Consider the following 21,855-nt stretch of genomic DNA (forward strand, 5'->3'; position numbering starts at 1 on the left):
CGAAGGAGCACGTGAGTAGCTGCACTCATAGTAGAAAACAAATTGCCTTTTAAACATGTACTACTACTTATGTAACTGCCTGATATTTAAAAACTAAATTAAAGCGATGTAGCTCAAACTTTGGTACTAGAGAGAGACATGCAACTTTTCTCATGTCTTGTTAATTTTTTTTACCCCTTCCTTTCCTATTTTATACACATCCCAACACTTTCAGAGTTTATAGTTGACACACATAAAAGTTAGTTACCATCTGTAGCATATTAGATGTTTAAACTCTAAAGGGGAGAATCACACATCTTATGTTGTAAAATAAACTCCACAGCCAAACTTAGAAATTTTATTTAACACAAAGCTACAATAAAACAACGAAGAACTGTAGCTCAAGGCTAAAAACAATGTAACAAGTGATGAACATAGTTGCCATCTGGTGCTACTACAAGTTGGGGTTTAGACAATTACATTTCAATAGCTGACAAAGCAGTTAATACCAGATTAAGAAATACTTTTATTGTCTGCTTGAAAAGTGTGAAATAAAACTCCTAGGAAATGTTACTCTGAAGTTTCTCTGTGCACTGAATAGGAAACTATTAAAAACTAATCATCTTAGCAGAAACAGGAAACCCAGTGACAACATCATTGGCTGGGGCGAAAACTTCTAATGTTATTGAAAACAGGAAGACAACACAGAAACAACAGACAGCCAGGGCAACAGTATCCAAAGCCAAGGCTTTGCTTGAGAAATTTATAGAGCATTGGCAGGACTGTCCACACTCTGACATGACGTGTTTCATATCCTTTTGTCTACCAAAACACATGGACAAGTAAGCACAGCTCTGCTTTTGAAGCCATTACGTAATTATGCCCAAGTGAGAGGCAGTTCAAGTGTGCTGTTTTGTACGCAGATCCAGCCCGATTAAGACATCTCACCTCCAGGCTATAAACCAGGGACAGCAACCGCTCACCCAAGACCTGGTTTAGGTCAAACACCTGGATCTGCTTCCTATCTGTCAGCCTCTTCCCATCTCTCGGGGAAAGCTTTCATTCACGGCCAATTAGGATCTGATGGGTGTAACAACGTGGCTGTCCACCACCACAAGAGCCATGCAGTCCAAGCCAGGAATAGTGGTGGTGGTGGTGAACCAGCGGCCAGGGGGCAGGGGGTTGGAAATTTGAGTAGTGTGTGTGCGTGTGTGTGTGTGTGTCTTGTGTTGTGTTGTGCATGCTTGTGGATCTCTTTTGTGACATGGGGAGGAGGGGTGAAGAAAGAAGGCTGTTGCTTTAAACAAGAATGTGTTCATTTTTAAGGGAGAGGGGGAGGCTCTGAGCTCAATTTGTCTGCCTACTGAAACACTGCAAGAGGATTTTTCATCATTTAAAAGCACCAAGGAGGGAGAGAGAGGGAGCGAGGGAGAGAGAGAGTGAGAGAGGTGCAGTTGAGAGAGACAGCCTCTTAGAGCTGTGAGGCAGAAGTGATGGATTCAGCCCACAGAAAAGTGACAGTCTTCTCCTAACGGGCCACAGGCAGTACACAACTTGCCCTGGACTCTCACCATTTATCAGGAAAACTACCTCCACCATCCAACTAAAGTTACCAGTTGTGTCTTGAAAGTGCTCCAACTTTTTCAAGTGGATTTTGGAACAATCTGCTCAATGTTTGCTGAAGAGTTTTTGGCAAGTTCACCTTCTGCAATGACGGTCTTTTAATAATAGGCTTTAAAAAAACCACCACCCTCCACGGTTGGATTGGACTGAGGTGACAAAGAGTAAGTAACTATACAGGCAGAGCGCAGAGAAGGAGGGGAGAGGAGGACGCAGGGGTGCAGCTTTCACACTTGGGATGACTTTCTACCAGGAGGAACTTCAATCAGCTCTGCCAGGAGGGCAAGGCAACTGAGGGAGCCTCGTCAATACTCTACAGTCATCTTGTAAGCATTGTGTAACTTTTCACATATTTATCTTATTTATTGTTTTGTTTATTTTTAATCTAATGAAGATGGTGGACATGTACATTACATTCACTCAAACATTTCTTCAACTTGCTGCACTGATAAATTGTCCACGCTTGTAACAAGTACTCTCAAGGGAGAATGATGACTTTTCTTGGTGTGGGAGAAGTTGTAAGTAAGCTCTGAATCAGTCAGCCTGGTTACATTTCACAATAGTGAAGCAATTGTTTTGTTATTTTGTTAGGCTGATTGATGTCAGACTGTGTTCACTCTGAGGCTGCTGCACCTTACATAATGATTTAGTTTGATCTGTAGTTCAGCAGACATCATTCAGCATCTGTTGTCTGACTCACAGTTTGGTGCCAAAGGGTAATTCTACTTTCTGATGACTAACCGGACAGATGACTCTGATAGACTGGGTGGAGGGGGGTTAATTCAGCGCAGGGGGATGCTGGAGACTGGGCACTCTCAGCTAAGTGCTTCTTCAGTACTGTTAAAACATTTGTCAAAACACAGGACCCAAAATGGAGTAAAATAAAGAAAATGAAGATGGTGAAGTAGATGCTACACAGCCAGAGCCTTGGATAATCCCTGCTGGCAGATTTCTATTCTAATATCTAAATAGTACCATTCACGTCTAAAAAAAAAAAAAAAAAAAAAAAAAAAGACTATGTCAAGCGCTCTGCAGCTTCAGGATGTTCCCCTGGGCTCAAGAGGACAGGGAAGCAAGCAGTTGAATCCCTTCTTTGTTTCTGGTGCCAGGGTAGTGTTTGGATAAGGGGGCTTTGAGGTAGAATGCTGGAACTTATCGAAACAATCCCCGAGACCCCCTGCCTCCCTGTCTGACTCAGATCACAAGTGTGGTACGGAAGAACACACCAAGCGGCATTAGACACAGAACAAAACCTGAATTTGAACAAAAACCTGAACTCCCCTGCTCCATGGAGGGTCCAAACAAATACTGTCCTACACCATCAAACTGAGCAGGTAGTTGGGGTTAATCATGTTCCAAATGTCATGTTACGCGCTTACATGGATTACATGCTTGAGGTAAGAATGAGGTCACCCTCAAGGTAATGTAATAGTGCAGATTACCATGAGCAAATTGAATTTGACTCTGATCCAACACATATTGGGTGTCATGCAGGAGACTGCCAGTTCTCAGCAGAGTCGGCGCTAATTTGAACATGCAGCACAAAGCCGCCCTGCAAAGTGTCCGTTTTTTTTCCGGCTACTGACAAATTAGGTGCTGCGTAGTTGTGTTGTGATCTCCTGCTGTGGATGATGATGATGTGATTATGAAGCATTCATATAGAAAGTAGGACACTGGGAATGAATCAGGTCAGTAGATACAGTATGTCTTATAGGTGATAAGGGGAGTAGTGGTCCTGCGTCTAGAGGGTCTAGCTCTTCCCGTCTGCCACCACCATTGACTCTCCATGTGTGTATGGCAGCTCACTCTAATGAGGTGACAAAGAATGTGAGGAATGCCATGCTCACGGTGAAATGAGAGGGGCTAGGGTGAGAGACATCAGCTAGTCTGAGCGAGGCTGCCCACCTTCTAATTAATATGTGCTGAGCATGACCAAAAAGGCTGGAGCACAGTGCTGGTCAGAGACACAGTGACCTACCCGCTGCACTCACCTATCACACTTGATTTAACATTGAGTAAAGTCCACAAGGAGGAGTCGTGTAAACACAGACTTACCACCTGAAGACAGTAAAACCAAAACATTTGGTGTGAAGCAGACTTGAAGAAATCACCCAAGAGGAGCTGCCAATCAAATTAAGAAGAGAGTAGTTACTCACTGCACACTACGCTCAGTCGTCTCTAGGCCCTGAGCAAAGAGGATGTATATGACACTTCTCAACACCAGTTAATCATTGCAGTGATTTGCCAGTCAATAGCAGCTTGTTAAAGTGTACTGATGTTGGGACAATGATGAGCTGCGGGGGCTGTTAACAGTGAAGGAAGAGGAGGAGGCTTTCTGTTGTTCCCTCTGGCAGACTGGGGATGGGTTAATAACAGGCTGTCTCTGCCGGGGCAGATGGGACTCTCTCAGGTCCCTGGGATACTGAGCACAGCAAGTGTTGTTATTTGAAGACGCACATTAACGGAAAAACACTCGCAGACACGCACATTCACTCACTCGCACACAAGCACATATTTCATCACAAGCTGCAAACATTTTCCCCCGCAGCTTTGAAGTGTAGTGAAGCCTAGAGCGGGCCATTCCGGGCTAACGACGTCCAACATGGGACTCCTCTGCAGCAGGGGCAAATCACACGGCATTTCTCAGAGACAGAGCTCATGTTCCAGGGGGAGAAACCGCAGGAGCCACTGGCCAAATACAGTCATCAGCACATTACAAGGGACAGGCTCTGGGCTGCTCTTTTATCTTGGTATGGGCTTGCTTGGAAGCTATTATTAGTAATTTCTTTAGAGCTTTATCTCTAAGACTATGAGATAATTTCAGTGTTAATAGATAATGAGTATCTCTTTACGTAGTGTGAAAAATATTTATGAAACTACCATTTCTGAATCAGTCAGCATTTGCTGAGGTGACGCCATATAGCCCAGCTTTGTTAGCAGGATTAATAAAATGAAAACCCTCCTACTGTGCTGACACAAGATAGTTTCATAGTAAATTTGAAACAGAAGCTACACTCAAGTTTTTTTATATTCATATCCATCATGTTTCAACCGAGGACCTGCTACTTTCATCGTTTAACAAAATCCATGTGAGAAGCAGACCGCACATTCTTCTGTACTGTAGGTGATTTTTTGTCTGGCCAGGTAAACTATAATATCAAAAGGACAGACAGGTTACAGAAGAGTGAAGTGTGCAAAACCCCTTTTTCTACACAGGTTTTCTTCCAGTGAGGATAAGTGTTTACACATTCTACTCTAGACAGATAAAGCCAAAAGGGTCGAATGTGCCAAGGGTCATGTTCTTGGAGAGCGCTGCATTTCTCTTCTCCATGTCTCCAACCTAATGTGCTGGCAGCACGCCCGGATTAACAAGACAAAAACATTTCTGCTCTCTTCCCACTTTTGTGCCGATTGTTATATGGTAGATTATCTTTCACACCAGGATAGGCTATAACAAATGTTTGAGGACTTGTTAGACTGGCAATCCCGACGCGGTTCTTCAAAACCATGCCAATATAGGCACTCTCTGTAATGCTTTCTGATTAGACAGGCCCCCTTCGACTCTGGGGAGGTGTTACACAGGACCCCTCTGTAATCCAATATGCAGCAGCTTTCAATTAAGGTGCCCCAGGAGTTCAAGGCCTTGTTATCCTTACACAGGAGTTACATTCTCCTCAGAACTCAGTGGCATCTCCTAATAACACCACATCATCTACAAAAACTGCCTCCACTCATTTTTCTAATTAAAAATGTCTACACTTTGAATTAGGGGGTGACACTAAAGACTCACCATAACTTTTGAGGAAAATAATGAGTTGTGCCACCTGGTCCAGTTATGGAGGACACAGAATTTAAGAGAGACTTAGCTTTAATCAGATAAGGATAACATTATGTAACATCCCCTAATCAGACACTTAAGCATGCTTGATGGTTAAAGTAAGCTCAAAAGAGAAACACACATGCTTAAAGTGGATACAAACATTTCTATAACATAAATAATATAAATGTATTGCCTTTCACTGTCTGAACACACCTTATTTTCCTGGTTTGGTAAAGGCTATGGACAGAACTGATGCAACACGATCAATATTTAAAACAGCTCCATGAATAGCATCATCTGGTAGTGTCTCAAATTTTCCATAAGCAAAGATGTCCAGGCCTGCAGAGGGGAGCAGATAGGATAGGAGTTTTTTTGTGTGTCAAGGACAAGCAGTGGCAGTGGCCCAAACAGAACCTGAGCCAGCACAGCAAACTAAACTAAACACACTCCCCTAACAGCAATGTAACTGACTAAAGAGATCAGCACATCATTAGGCAAAAGAAATATTTTTCTTAGGGGCAGCGAGGTGATTAGTAACTTTCAAACAGCAAGTACTGCATACTTTTGATAGTGGAAAGCTGATTTAAACAAACCAGGATCAAGGCCAGATGTATTTAATGAGTCACACTTTAAAGCCATGGGGAAAACAGCAGTGTGTGCTCATGCCAGTAGTGATGTGCACAGTGTATCAACCATGAGAGTCTTGATTTATATATTACACATGAATGTAATGCGTTTCCTGTTATGGAAAGGCACAGCAGCTACTGGGGTGCTCAGCGTGACAAGTGAGCGATTTTCTTTCAGATCTAATCTTTTTCGGTAGCCCGTATTCTTAAGAGCTGTAATGACCTCCAGCCCTGTCTGGGTTGAGATGTGTATGCACAGGGTGTCTGTGCCTGTCTGCTCCTGGCAGGTAATGGAGGATAGGACCAGTGGAACTTGACGGGCAGTCTTTTTCTGGTCTCAATAAGTCTAGCTGTGAAGGACTTCATTGATGCCCTGTCTAAATGAGTAAGGGAAACAGTTTCAGAATATGTACGCTTATACAGTTTCCTGCTAACCAACTACAAAAGTGAGTCAGTTATGATGTTATTTTTCTAGAGATGCAGCGAGATACTGGTAACCATAATCTGCCGATTTTCAGCTTGATCGGCCATGACCGGTGACCAGCTGATCAGACTAACACAGAGTCAGTCCTGTGGCGATCAAATTTACATGCAAGCGTGGCGAAATGTTTCATGACGCACAGTCGCACACAGCTACACAGACAGCAACTGACTATTGTCAGAGCCACTGCAACCCGTTCTCAAAAGTTGTAGGCTACTTTATTGTAATGCATACTGCACATGTTTTTACGCTACTGTGTTAAGCTAACTAGCAAACTGGGGTATACCATCCAAATCTATATTAATCACAGAGTTAATAAGTTGCTTAAAAGTGTAGCATAACAAGGCTAAAACCAACTCTTTCATGTATGTGGATGGAAGATGCTAAAACACTTAGCTTTATAGTCCAGGAGGTAAAGTTACATAAAAACACAGAAATGGGTGGTCTAACCTAGTTTGCTAGCTAGTCTAGTTAGCTTTCTTACCAAGTAGGGTCCACTTGATAGATTTGGTAGTTTATCATGTGGCAGCAAAACGTTTCAACACTAGCGATTGAAGGAAAATGAAATGGTGACATTACTTGAGCTTAAAGTAAGCTGTCAATCAAGCGTGACCTGATCACACTCCCACTATCCTACGAAATGGTTTCAGCAGCCAAATAAGCGGTTTTTGAACTGTTAAATTATGAACATATCTATTTTCACTCAGATTTTAGTGAATGCTTAATGAAACACTCAACTTTGATATCGTATGCATTTTTACTATTTCAAGCCAAGTTTCCAGAGGCTTTGACAAAGTTCTAATATGTTTGAGTACACTGTCAATCATAGTTATTAGAAAGGAAGAAAATCTGAATCGGCAGGCCAGACTTTTTGCATCTCTAGTTTTCCCACTACAACACAATTATGTTCTCCATTTTCTTCCCCATTCTCTTCAGGGTTTGGTGAGTTGGACACATGGAGCCCCCTTCAATGGTCCTGCTGGGGCTCCTTCTTGTTTATGGACTAGCCATTGGTGTTCAGCAGACTCAGGGAAGTCTGTCGGGCAGCAGCCATGGAAGGGACAGGACCCAAGAATTTGAGAGTAGTGAGGATTTAGAGAGGGAGTTTTTCTATGCTGGAAGGAGCAAGCGTGCTCCAGCTGACCAGCAGCAGGACAAATGCTCCTACACATTCATTGTGCCTCAGCAAAAAGTGACTGGAGCCATCTGTGTCAACTCCAAGGAGCCGGAGGCCATGCTGGAGAATCGGGTCAACAAACAAGAGTTGGAGCTGCTAAATGTGGAGCTACAGAAACAGAAGAGGCAGATTGAGACCCTGCAGCAACTGGTAGAGGTAGACGGGGGTATTGTCAATGAGGTCAAGCTTCTGAGGAAGGAGAGCAGAAACATGAACTCCAGAGTCACCCAGCTGTACATGCAGCTGCTCCATGAGATCATCAGGAAGAGGGACAATGCCCTCGAATTGGCTCAGATGGAGAACAAGATCCTGAACCAAACCTCTGAGATGCAACAGCTCACCAGTCGATACAAAGACCTCGAGCACAAATACCAGCACTTGGCTTCTTTGGCCACTAACCAATCAACTCTCATTGCCCTGTTGGAGGAGCAGTGTCAGAGTCGCCCTCCCCCTCGTCATGTGCCCGTCCCTCAACCACGACCTCAGCCACCTCCACCTTCACCACCTCTCAACAAGCCTTACCAGCCACCTGTCCTTCCACGAATTAACAACCCAATCAGCAACGAGATCCAGAGTGACCAAAAATCTCTACCGCCTCTTCTTCCAACGATGCCCACTGGCACACACAGCCCTTCCACCACTGACAAGCCCTCTGGTAAGTCCAACAAAGTCAAATATGAACTTTTAAGTAACGACTTAATTTAAACCCTATTTATCATGCATTCTTACCAAACACACCAGTTGCCATCACAAAAGTGGTCACAAACAAAGGACTGTGTGTCTGACTACACCATGTTGTGAACCTCTTCATCATTTAATCACAAGACAACAGCAAGTACCCACTCTTCCAGTCAAAGCCAATTTAAATACGGCCCACACATTCCCAGGGCAAAGGGCTCTCAGTGAGAACAGAAATGCTGTTGTCTACAGCCTTTTCAGATGCATATCATCTAATTGCCATGATTTAACCCACACAAAACACAAAGATATTAGCAGGGTAAATACATGTGCCTAAATGGATAGCTGGATGCAAGCCCATGGGACTCCTGAACATATGTTAGAGGATGATAAAGCTTTAAAATCGATGTGAAGGGTGTTTTGTGCTATCAGTTCCAGGGAATAGTCTGTCGCCGTTCCCTCTCATTAGGAGGCTTCGGTTTTAAAATGGTGGAAAAAGAACAAACCATTCCCAACATGACTACTGGGAGCTTTTTTCCATTGACATTTTATGCTAGCACTTGCCATTTTCAATAGGCTGTATGTGAACGGTAGCCTTTGTGTGGAATGTTTGAAAGGAGGCAAGTAATTTCCTGCCCATAGCCATGCAACTAACACCCCAAAAAGTTACATAAACCCTTAACACAGGGTTGCACACAATGTAGAAATAGAGAGAGGAAGAGAGAGAGACCTGACAGAGCAACCGAGAGAAACAGAGGGATGGAGTTGAAAAAAAAGGGGAGGGGGGGGTGAAGTACGAACAGCAAGAGATACCGGGAGTCAGTGATGTCATTTGTTCCAGTTGCACCAGGCAAGAATCAGTCATATGTTCCACCAAAGCAGCAGACTTTATCAGGCAGAACAGAGCAGGGCAGGGCAGCTCTCTGGCTTGTATCTGCTCAACAGACATTCCTCAGAGCAAATGGATGGCAGGGAGTGAGCTGAGAGATAGATATCATCCAGAGCAATTTTATAAAACCAAAAACAACCTTGTTACTGGGAGACAAACATCAGGCTATTCATGTTATGTGAACACTATTCCTATGTTTGACACGTCAGGGGGACCTCATGATATATTACAACAGAATTGCTTTGTTTCCTCCTCTTTCTTTATATCTCTGGCAAACTGTTGATGCACCCCTCCCCTCACCTCTACCCCTTTGTGTGACCCCTCTATTCTCTATTCATTTGTTTCCATTGTATTTAAACACTTTGTAATCCGGGCCAGTTGGCAAACCACACAAGTGTGAAAATCTCCAGAACTTAAACACTTTCACAGCCGATTGAAGCTGGGGAGCCAGTTGCCCCATTAGTGCTTTAAGTGGGTTTGGAATTTGGGGTAATATCGTAATGGCACACAGGCAAATTAGACTTCACTGATTTGCACCATAAAATCCGATGAAACAATATTGACCTTGCACAAAATCTAGAACACATTTGTAGTTTAAATTTTTTCTCAGCAGAGGAGCAAAGGGCTGATGTTGCATAATTATTGTCAACATTACTCATTTGATTCAGAGGGAGGGTTTGTTCATCTGTAAACAAGAATCTTCATAACACATTGCAGATGCTATCTTGTTACTTTGCACAATGTATTGTAATATTGGAAAGACCTTTTGTAGACTTACTTGCTGAGAAGTGCAGCTTAAGACAAGAATTTACAGGCAGACCTTATATTAACTTAGTCCCGGAAATCCCCTCTTCAAAACATGATGTGAGGCCTTAATATGTATGCCTCCAGTGACAATGATGTATCTGTATGTTATAAAGTACAAAAACCTAAGTGAAAGTAAGTAATATAAAATAATCCTTCACTGTAAAGCATCCCAGATGATCAAAAGTTTATGCTTGTGTTTCATCATTCAGTAGTCAGGATTCCCTTTGCCCTCATGCCAGTGTTTCTTTTGGCTGCACAGCCAGCAGCCATTTCCCTTGTGAGAGGAGCAGCCAAAGTCAATTCTGCTGTTAAAATGAGAGCCTCTGCTGAAAAATGGGATTCCCTACGGCAGAGTATAAAAACTCTTTGTGTCACTATGGCTTTTTCTCCATTTCCCTTTCTTAACTTTTGAGATACTGTTGTAACTGAGGGGATTTGATATGCCATGTCATATTTATGTTCAGGGCCATTTAAGGATTGTCTGCAGGCTCTGGAAGATGGCCACACTGCCAGCGGCATGTATCTGGTGAAGCCGGAAAATGCCAACCGGCTTATGCAGGTGTGGTGTGACCAGAGACACGACCCGGGTGGCTGGACTGTGATCCAGAGGAGGGTGGACGGCTCTGTCAACTTTTTCAGGAACTGGGAAACATACAAGGTGCGATAACCTCACACCAAATCAAGGCCCTCATAGATTGGAGAGGAAGCAGGTGGCTTATGTAGGTTGTTTTGCTTCTTACCAGATGTGAACCAGTAATGAATAGGTAATTGTTAAGCTCTCAAAGTGTCTGCTGCAGTAACAGCCTCAGTCACTGCCACAGCCATGACTCATTAATTCCAGCAACATCAGTTGGTCTTTGTGAATGAGCACACAGTAAAATAAAAAACTTAACATTAGGTGGTTATGTCAGGATTCCTGATGTTCCAGAAAAATAACTATGTTCTGAACATTGCATCAGAAGCTGCCTGATAAACAGGGCTATAGAGAACATCAGTTTTTCTTTTCAATGAAACTTCTTTAAGTTTTCAAAGGGAAACCCCTCACACAGGGAGTAGCAGTTCACTGGTTAATATTTGTTTGCTGGCCAAAAATTCACAAGGGTCCTGATTAAATCTCAGCTAACGTCAACAATGGAGATCTTTCCAAGAGTTTTACAAAAACCTTGAAACCACACGAGATCTGCAATTGCGTAACTCATCAGAAGGGGTGTTTCCATGATTCAAAGCATGTGCAGGGTAGGGGATACCACAAACCAACTTACTGTATGACCACAGCCAGAACAAAGCAGTGAGACAACATCCAGCATGTCAGATTTCATACTATATACACTTTTTCCTGCTGTGTTTTCAATAACAAAATAATAGTGGAAATCTGGACACCCGATGCTAGCTATAAACTTGACTCAGAGGGTCCATTTATAATAATGTTCCCTGACGATAAACAACCCCAAAGAAGAGCTAAACACATAATTACCTCTAGAGCACAAGCAACGACCCTGAATCATCCCCCAGACATCCAAACTAACCATTCAAAGCTTTTCAAAGAGCATTCAGAGAGGATTTCCTAATCTGACTTATAGTGTTTTTCTTATCACTGTCCTTCACAGCAAGGTTTTGGCAATATTGATGGCGAGTACTGGCTGGGTCTGGAGAACATCTACTGGCTGACTAACCAGGGGAACTACAAATTGCTGGTCACGCTGGAGGACTGGTCTGGCAGGAAGGTGTTTGCAGAGTATGCCAGCTTCAGAGTGGAGCCTGAGGCCGACTTCTACAAGCTAAGGGTGGGCCGCTACCATGGCAATGCTGGAGACTCCCTCACCTGGCATAATGGCAAACAGTTCACAACACTGGACAGAGACCATGATGCATATACAGGTAAAAAAATATATATAATGGTAGAAAATATTAAACTGGACAAACACTGGCAGGTTAAAACCAATGATGGAAATGTGTGTTCAGTGCAAAATGTGTGTTTGTGCATGCAGCCTGACAGTTTCATTTATTTTTTCAATGTTTCTAGGCAATTGTGCCCACTACCAGAAAGGAGGCTGGTGGTACAACTCTTGTGCCCATTCAAATTTGAATGGAGTTTGGTACAGAGGAGGACACTACCGCAGCCGCTACCAAGATGGAGTGTACTGGGCTGAGTTCAGAGGAGGAGCCTATTCACTAAAGAAAGTGGTCATGATGATCCGTCCGAACCCAAATACCTTTCACTAAGCATCCAAGGAACACATTCTGTACTGTACTGAACCTCTCACTAAACAAAACCTTTACAGCTCCTAAAATCCATGCAGTCTTTATCTTTTTTCTGTTGGAGTGGCACCACACCAAGCCAGATGACCAAGAGACAGATGATGCTGAAAGTGCAATATCAAAACATCAGGCTCTTTTACTGGTACCTCCTGATAATTCAAAGAATTTGTGCTCTTCATGCATTGTTGTTCAGTTCTTTTTTTGTTTGTTTTTTACCATTTTCCCTTTTACATATGACTCAATTAAGAATGTGCTCATTGCTCAGGAGTTGTTTTACACTGTTTTTGATAAAAGCCTGCTTAGTTGACAGTGCTATCCTTTTATCTCAGTGAGAAAAACAATAAGAACCTAATTTGACAAAAAAAAGAACAGATTACAATCATTCAGTTAAGTATCCTTGAGACAGGAACCCCACAATATATATTTAGTATGTATGTAAAGTTGTTTTTGCAGTAACAAGCAAATGAGGTTGACACAGGAAACGTATCCAGTGACTTTTAATTTCATTCTAAATACATTTCTCAAATGTGTAATTTATAGGAACAGTAACATGTACTGACTTGTTATGCAGGGTTGATATTCTGGCCAGTTTTCTTAATTACAACAAAATATACTATAAAAAAAATAGTGCCATTTTCTTTTCTAACAAAAAAACAAAACTGTTAATAGCTATACCTGACGTTATTAACAGTCTGCTTATGCAACATTTTATAGATCAATGAACAAAAATCAACACACCACCAAAATCTGAGGAGGCACACTCTCTTCAACCTCCTGCTTTTTTTTCCTTAAAAATACTTGTTTTAAAATCTTGAATTGCTTGAACAGGTATCCACCAATTTGCTTGTATGAATCAAGCACTGTATTTACTGTATAAATTTAGTGGTTTGTTGATGTCAATAGATCCAACACATTGCGTCTGTACATAAGATATTTGTAATATAATGTATTAAAACATGTTATGTCACTATTACTTTGCAATAAAATATGTACAGCTTGGGTGTTTTTCTCTCTTTTGGTGTCTCTTGTTGTAAAGCATATTTAATAGCAGAAACAACACCTGCCACCAATGTAACGTTTCTCCATTTTCCAAATATGAAAGTAAGAACACATTATTTGTCTGTTATTTGCACTGTTACACTCTTACAACTATATCACCTGTCATGAGCATGAAGTGAATGTAATGCAGTCATTTAGTGTACTCAGTGCTATTAGTATTATATCAGTTTAATAAGCTGTATTAACTATATCCTTAAAGCTATACTTACAAATTTTTATAAAATTAAAAAATGACTTCTTTTTTTTTCACATTTGATAAAACTTTGACTATATCATGACAGAGGTACGTGAGGCAGTCTGTGAATAAAGATCATGGACATCCTCCTCCTTGTACTGCTTCTAATGGCTTTCACTAGAATCTACTTCAGCTTTTGGAAAATAACCAAGTCAGAGTTGAGGAGTCCCACTCATGTCAATCACTCCTTGTGAACTGCGGTCAAACAGTCAAACTAGGCTTACTACATATGAATCAATATTGTGTCACTGCATTGCCTATTTCTCACCTGGGAATGTTTGCTCTGGACAGTGGGCGGTGCTTCATTTTGGCTCGACTGTTTCCAACATGGCAGCGTGTCACAAACATTCTTACTTTACAGCTAAATTGTGCACTAAAATATGTTTCTGAAAACATCTGAGGCGAGAAATAGGCTATGCAGTAACAGTATCTTAATTCATGTTTGATCAGCACAAGGGATGCACGTGATTAAACATCTTAACGATTAAACGTCCGCCACCTCGCTAGTCAGCACCAGAAATATTAGTTGGTTAAACCAATTAGTGTTTTATTCATGTACAAGGCTGCTTAACTGTTATGCAGCCGCCCGCCACTAGTGGGTGCTACAGAGCCATCAGATAGCAGTCCCCCTCCCCACGGTAATGCTCGAGTAGACTGGAGTTTTAAAACAGTGCGGTGGGAAATTGGAGAGATGCCCTTTCGCAAAACCAGCGCAGTTTGTCAGTACTTTGATCTAGAAAATGAATTCAGCAGCAATTAATCTTTTTTGAGATGTTATATTATTTGTTAATCTAGTGAGTTGTTGTCAGATAAAAATGCCTCTCATTTCAGCTGAAATTTAATTATAATTTAGATGTTTTATTAACTTTAAAGTGAATTGCTATAATTTCTGTCGGTAAATCTGCAGAGTTCAATGTGCCCCACATTTCAGAGGCAATTTATTTATTTTAGATGTTATTTTAGTGGTGGACTTTTGACTGAGTTGTGGTCATGTTCGGCGCAAAGTGTCTTGTACTTCAGCGGCACTTAAAATCCAACATGGTTGCTGAAGATGTGCTTCAAAGAGCTCTTAATGCACACACTATTTTTTGGGGCAATGTTTGAAATACTTAATAATAAGTTGTGCTAATTTTTTATTTTTTTTTAAAGATATTTTTCAGGGTATTTTGCCTTTATTGGACAGGACAGGTAAGCGTGAAAGGGGGAGATAGAGAGGGGGGATGACACGTAGCAAAGGGCCACAGGCCGGACTCGAACCCGGGCCGCCGCGGCAACAGCCCTGCACATGGGGCGCCCGCTCCACCACTAAGCCACCGACGCCCCAGTTGTACTAAATTTTGACTGTTTTCTGAGTGTTTTCCTCTTTTTAGACTAGTCGACTAGTCTTAATTAAAATTTCTGATTAGTCGACAGGGAAATTAGTCACCAGGAACATCCCTAATCAGAACTACCTTGTTTGACAGTGAGATAGCAGTTCATGAGCAGTGAAGACATGATTGACAGCTGCATTAGAGACTCCTCAACTCTGATTAGTTGTTTTTGTTCCATTCTCGGAACCCATCGGCTGTATTCAGCGTCTGACTTCCAGCAGACGGCGATACAGCCTCTGGGGGCAGACCCCGATTTTTTGGCATTCCGGTTTAAGGAGGCGAATTTCCGTTTCCGACTTCCGTTTATATATAAGTAAATATGCTGAACCATTGCGATGGTCAGAGTTTGCAGTGACGCCAATTATGTTCCGCCTTGTTAGTTCACCGCACGGAGCGTTTAACCTGGCAACAACTGCAGCCGGCTCAAGCGTCATTGATCAATATCACGCGGACTACAAACAGCCTACAACTGGAAACCAGGGCTCTTCCGCTCTTCTTCTCTTCTAGGTTTGCCTACAGACTCGACATTCACTGAATATAGAGTCTGTATATAGAGACTATTTTTGTTCAGACGCAATGGATTCTTGAAAATGCCATTCGGAGCACTTCAAGGGGGCAAGAGAACATGTTTTTTCATTGTTTGTTTTGTTTTGTATTTACAGATTATCTGCCTCATGTGCAACTGTGTGGATATATTCAAAGTTTTAGTAAATATGACCAAAACTATTTTTTTTAAGTTTCCAACTGTAGCTTTAAGACTTGCATGCTACATACAACTATAAACACAGTAAAAGCTGCTATAATCAATAACTGGTTCACTCTCACCGCTGTTCATTCAGCAGCAGGCAGCAGTTTTTAGCAAAAAGGTTTTAAACAGCCTGTATCCACAGCACCAAACAGCACACATACGGGAGCATTTAGCATCTAAAGAGCCAGATACTGCATATGCCCTTAAGAGGAGGCTAGAGAACAAAAGAAAGCTAAATGTAAAGTGCGTATTAGACCTGACTAGAAACACAACACCAAATGAATGCTAATGATGCTGTGTGTACTGGATGTGTAAATAAGTGCATTCACATGTGTGAAGACAATTACTGGCAAGCAAAGGAACATTACTTTTTTTCACAGACTGTCTGTCTCCTGTACTGCAGTGTGGATTAGTGAGAGTTTCAGCGAATGACAAAAAAAAGTTATTTTATTAAGTTACCAACTACAGCTTTAAGAAGCTTCTTAACTCTACCATTTAACTTGGGTGTCATGTTTATTCAGTGACACCTAATGATAACAGTCATAAAGATTCATAAAATGTATTTCATTTTCATATCAATTTTCATGACTTATGACAGCCTTAAGTATACATCTGCAGGACAGGTTGACACCACGATTTTTCTATGTTGGTGGATTTAGCACCTTATGGTGAAAAGTTTTTTTTGGCAATACAGATGACACTCCTATTCTCAGGTATCTTCCATTAGAACAAGACGGTGAGCCAGTGTTTTTGTGATTAATGCACGTCCCCCGTGGGGAAACTACTTTATATATAGCGGGACAGCCACTTGCTTTTTACAATTTATTTGACATGCAGTCAAATTCACATGTAGCCTACATCATTTCCTCATTGCATAATTTTTAATGCACTACTTGTTTTGGTTATTCTGCTAAAAGTGTATTTGTCTCTCAATATATGAAAGTATGCAAGAAAAAAAAGCTTATAGAATATAAATCCATGATAAATACGTTGGCAATGTCAGATGTCATTTGGGCATTATTCATTATCATTTTAATTAAGTTAAATCAAAAAAAGGATAACCTATATTTTCAATTTTAAGAGGCAAAAACTTCATTCACATTTGTTTGTAATTGGACAAAAAAAATCCTAACATTTGAGTAAAACATTAAAAAATTAATTGTATTTAAATTAACTTAAATTTACGACAGCAATTTTAAAAATTTTTTTTCTTATTTTCTAACCAAAACTTGGAAAGATTACTGATATGTTCACACTGAAAGCACACAGCTGACAGTAAATGTCCTCCACCATTCAGCAACCACAGCTTGTGGCACATATGCTTCTAATTATGCCCTATAGTGCAACACCTTTATTTGTTCGCCTGAATTTTCACAAAAAAAATAAAAATAAAAAATCTTTATGAAAAACGAAGATTAACAGAATGAAATTCTTTACATGGAGTAACAATTACCATGCCAACATGAAAACCTGCGTTTCTCTTATCTATGAGAACTGGTTGCATAAAAACATGTTGTCTCAAACACTATGAAGCACAGTGTTAGCCTATGGAGTCAGCACACCAGGGAACGACAAATGAAATGTGACAGGCTTGTAAAACTAATGCATCCAACAGTCCCCTCCACTGACAGCAGAAACCACCTTTATTTTACTACGTGTCAATGACATCTCCAAAGACAGCTGGAAAATGAAGCAAAAATGACTTTACACTGCAATGAACCAAGCTCCATTAATGTCATATTTTGTGACCAGACTTTAGCTGAGGAAGGTTTAGACAGTTTAGAGAGCATTTGAAATCAATTTCGTATGAATTCCTGTGCCTGACAGCACTTAGGACAACCTGAGATTGTCTAAAGAGACCAATTATCAACGGAGCAAAACGTGACGTGTGTATTTAAACTCCCTCGCTCCGAATAAAACCTAACATACCATGTTAGAGTTTTGTGCTGCCAAAGTTAAGATGGATGCGTATGTGATAGAAGCCAAAACACTTGTCTACATTAAACCGACAAACACTGGCTGCTAAAACTGGCTCATAAGTCAAAAGCTAAAAAGCTTTCTTCCGCATGACAAAGAGGCTTTGGATGGGACAAAGGAAGACATTCATCACTGCGACTGACACTCTTGTCAGCTGTGTTTCGACTGAAGATGGATGGGACAGTAAAATGCACTTTGTACTAAATCCTCCTGTCCTCCCAGATAGGTCAACACTATTTTATAGCAATTACATCTTAAAACCAGTCTAGAGTCTGCTTTGTCAATTAACCTTCTCGTGGTAAAACAGCGGACGGTGTTTCATCGTCTCCATAAACAGAGACGACAGACTCTTTGGATGCCGTGTATGTCTGAGGACTCACCACGATGGAAAACCTTCAGTAAGGGTGGCCTGTGCAGCCCCCACTCCTCAACCAACATGGAAAATCATGAGCTGACACAGTGCTCAGTCAGCACAAAAAGAACCGCATTTCCTGGGCCTTCGAACCTGAACCTTTAAACTGGCCTGTATTGTTGTTTCACATCTGCAAAAGTCCATGTCCTTGTACTTTCAATGGAACCATTTTTAACTTTCCTGTGCTCCCACGATCCTTTTCACCCCACCTTCTGAATAAATGTAATCATACCAGGAGAAACCACTGCACAAATTATTCACTGAGGAGTTTAACCACAAACATTTCATGCTTTCACTAAAACCTCGTGCAGGCATCCCCAAAGAGAACAGACATGCCACATAACTTAGAATTTATGGGTGATTATTAAAAGCTTTACCAAATATAATAAACGAATTAGGGAATACGGCGGCACGGTGGTGTGGTGGTTAGCACTGTCGCCTCACAGCAAGAGGGTTGCCGGTTCGATCCCGGGTGTGGGAGCCCTTCTGTGCGGAGTTTGCATGTTCTCCCCGTGTCTGCGTGGGTTCTCTCCGGGCACTCCGGCTTCCTCCCACAGTCCAAAGACATGCAGATTGGGGACTAGGTTAATTGATAACTCTAAATTGTCCATAGGTGTGAATGTGAGCATGAATGGTTGTTTGTCTCTATGTGTCAGCCCTGCGATAGTCTGGCGACCTGTCCAGGGTGTACCCTGCCTCTCGCCCGATGTCAGCTGGGATAGGCTCCAGCCCCCCCGCGACCCTCAAGAGGATGAAGCGGTTAGAAGATGAATGAATGAATGAATTAGGGAATACATTAAAAGGCTTAAAAAAATCAATTACACTTAAAAACAATATGTGAGCCTTGGAAAACTACTATAACCTCTATTTGGAAATCACTGAGAGCTTATAACATCCTTGAAACGAAGAGGCCAGTGCTTGTGTTCAGGATGTGTTGCATATCTAGCTCTTTAAAAGGACTCTGTGAGGGAGTTGGCTTTTCCACTGTGTCCTTTTCACACCTTACAGTGGTTGAGAACCAGGGTCATGCTAGTCTTTAGACAATACAACTGTAGCTGTATGCCTCTGCAAACCAGTCAATTTGCACTTAACTTTACATCCATGTCTGTAAAAACACGGATGCTTTACGTACATGTTCCCCCTGACAGCACAGAAGATAATCAGTACAATGTCAAGGTTGGCACCCAAGATTAGTGTCACCAGTTTAGTATCTGACCAAATGTTCCCCTTCTGTTCCCTCTGTTCTGTTATGATGTTGAGTAATGTCCAGAAAAGTGTTCACTGTGACGTCACAGTGAAGCTGACCTTTGACCCTCTGGGTATAAAATGTCATCAGGTCATCATTTTGTTCTATTAGTCATTTGTGTTAGGCCTAAATGTTGTCATAATTAGCGTATGAAATCACAAGTTATGGCAAAAAAATTGATGTTAGGTCACAGTGACCTTGACCTTTGATGACCAAATTGTAATCAGTTCATCACTGAGTCCTTGTATTCACAAGAATGAGTCAGATGAGGTCACAGTGACCTTTGACCTCTAAAATATAATCAATTTATCCTGGAGTCCAAATGGATGTTGAAGAAATTCCCTGAAGGCATTCTTGAGATAACCCATTCACAAGAATGGGATGGAAGAAGAGATATGCACACAGACTGATGGACGGACAACCCGAAAACATAATGCCTCTGGCCTTTGGCTGTCATTAGCGCAGAGGCATAATAAAGTGGGATAATTATGATTAGTGTTGGGTGGTACGAACAAAAACTTATCACACTATTTTTTAGGATTCTGACTGTTTTGTGGTATATCACGGTATTTTTTTCTGTTTATATAGGTTTATAGTGGATTATTCTACTGTCGGTGTAATTCTGTAAATATACAATAATCAGTTTTACAAACTGTTTTTGTGTCACACGTTTGTGTGCCATGGTGTTTTGCCCTGTCGGAGAGTTAGTTGTGGGTTATTAGTTGTTAGAGGGTTAGTAAGAAACGTAAACATTTAATATGCCTCCCCTCAGACTGTAGTGCTCTTCACAGTGAACACTATAATATATTTTGCTGCCTATTTAAGAGTTGCAGCAATTGTTTCAGCTATGCATCAGTATGACAGTATATGACACAGGAGATGAAAACCTGCACAGGTAATGACAACCAGTAGGGGTGTGCGATATAGGCCTGAAACAATATCACGTTATTTCAGGGTATTTTTGCGATAATGATATTCCTGACAATATGACAAATTAATCACTTTAAGTAAGTAGCCCAAGTCAATTTAAGAAAATAGAATTTCAACAAATTATGTGATAGTTTTACATGATAACCTAACAGTCATGGCCACCGCAACCGCACAGGCAAACTAGGCAATTGCCTAGGACCCCGAGCTGGAAGGGGGCCCCCAAAGATGGCTGACATTGGTCCATATCAATGACAATATGATGGAACCCCTATAGACACTGCAACAACGACAACACGTTGGAATCCCCCCTAATGGGGCCCCCCTCCTAGCTGCTGCTTGCGAGTGGCTAAGTAGGGTGACCAGACACCCCGCACTGTGGGGGACTGCACAGCATTTCTGTCTCTTTTCACGCATCACGCAAATTGAGACCATGTCCTGCATGATTGGTTGCCACCCGCACTAGCATTGTTATGGAGCTTTATCCCTATCTTTATTCAAGAGAGTGGTCTATCAGTTTGAGAGCATTATTTATTGATTTCACGTTCAAAAACCCTGCCCTCACACTCAAATAGCCTCTGCTTGTGCTTGGATCTACTCTGTTTCTGCTCAAACTGTGTGCTCGCACTCAGATACCAAGTTGCTTGCACAGATTTCCTGTTCGAGCTTCGGCTTTTCTCCTTGCGTTCAAACTGTTTCTGTGCGCTCGCGGAATTTCTGCTCTCAGATTTCTGCCCTGCACTTGGATTTTTTTGTGTAACAACCCTGTCAAAATCCCCCAACCAATCCACCTTATTTTTCACGGAAACACGGAGGCAAAACAGAACGCAGTCAGCTTCCGTTTTTTTGTGCGACACTTCCGGTCCAGCACTCTTACCACTGTGTAAATGGGAATCGCTTTGTTGTTTACCTTGCTGAGTTTAGCTATATATATGTATATATCACATTTTTCAGGTCACTATATCACCGTTTAGACTAATCTGATGTTTGTAAAGTCTATAAACACAATGACTGAACAAACATTAGTATTTTCTCTGTGTGTAATTAATAACATGGTTATCGTAGATTAGCTGGGCTAACCGTTAGCTGTTAGCTGTTAGCCGTGTCTGTAATAACTCACTACACTCACAAAGTGGCCCGTGAAAAAAATATTTTCGCCAGCGGATGTCTTAGTTACAACATGATTGAACTAACTGGAGTAGTTTCATGTTGTATCCGACAACGGGAGGCTTTTAACGGATGACGTCCTGATGTTAGCTTTGCTGCTAGTGTTAACTGTCCCCTGCAGCTGCAGCCACTGCTGCTTTCTAGACTTCGTGATTTCCCAAAACTGAATAAATACCACACACAGCAACACAAAACTGCTTTGCTAGCTCNTAGCTGTCCCTGTCAGCTGCAGCCACTGATGCTTTCTAGACATCGTGATTTCCCAAAACTGAATAAATACCACACATAGCAACACAAAACTGCTTTGCTAGCTCAATCATGTTGTAACGGCTGGATGGTTGATGCGTACATGCTGATTCAGGTGCTATCAGAGCCGAT

At 41.6% G+C, this 21,855-nt stretch overlaps 1 protein-coding gene across 1 annotated transcript; it reads left to right on the forward strand.

The window, feature by feature from the left end:
• Positions 1-1,302: 1,302 nt before the first annotated feature.
• On the forward strand, positions 1,303-13,337 carry angptl2b (angiopoietin-like 2b). Its single transcript, XM_050051487.1, has 5 exons — positions 1,303-1,925; positions 7,463-8,358; positions 10,542-10,735; positions 11,685-11,955; positions 12,101-13,337. Exons 2-5 carry the CDS (start codon positions 7,482-7,484, stop codon positions 12,298-12,300), a joined length of 1,542 nt encoding a protein of 513 aa, XP_049907444.1. The 5' UTR covers positions 1,303-1,925; positions 7,463-7,481; the 3' UTR covers positions 12,301-13,337.
• Positions 13,338-21,855: the final 8,518 nt, after the last annotated feature.

The sequence above is a fragment of the Epinephelus moara genome, chromosome 8 (genome assembly GCF_006386435.1).
Source record: "Epinephelus moara isolate mb chromosome 8, YSFRI_EMoa_1.0, whole genome shotgun sequence".
Classification (NCBI taxonomy): Eukaryota; Metazoa; Chordata; class Actinopteri; order Perciformes; family Serranidae; genus Epinephelus; species Epinephelus moara.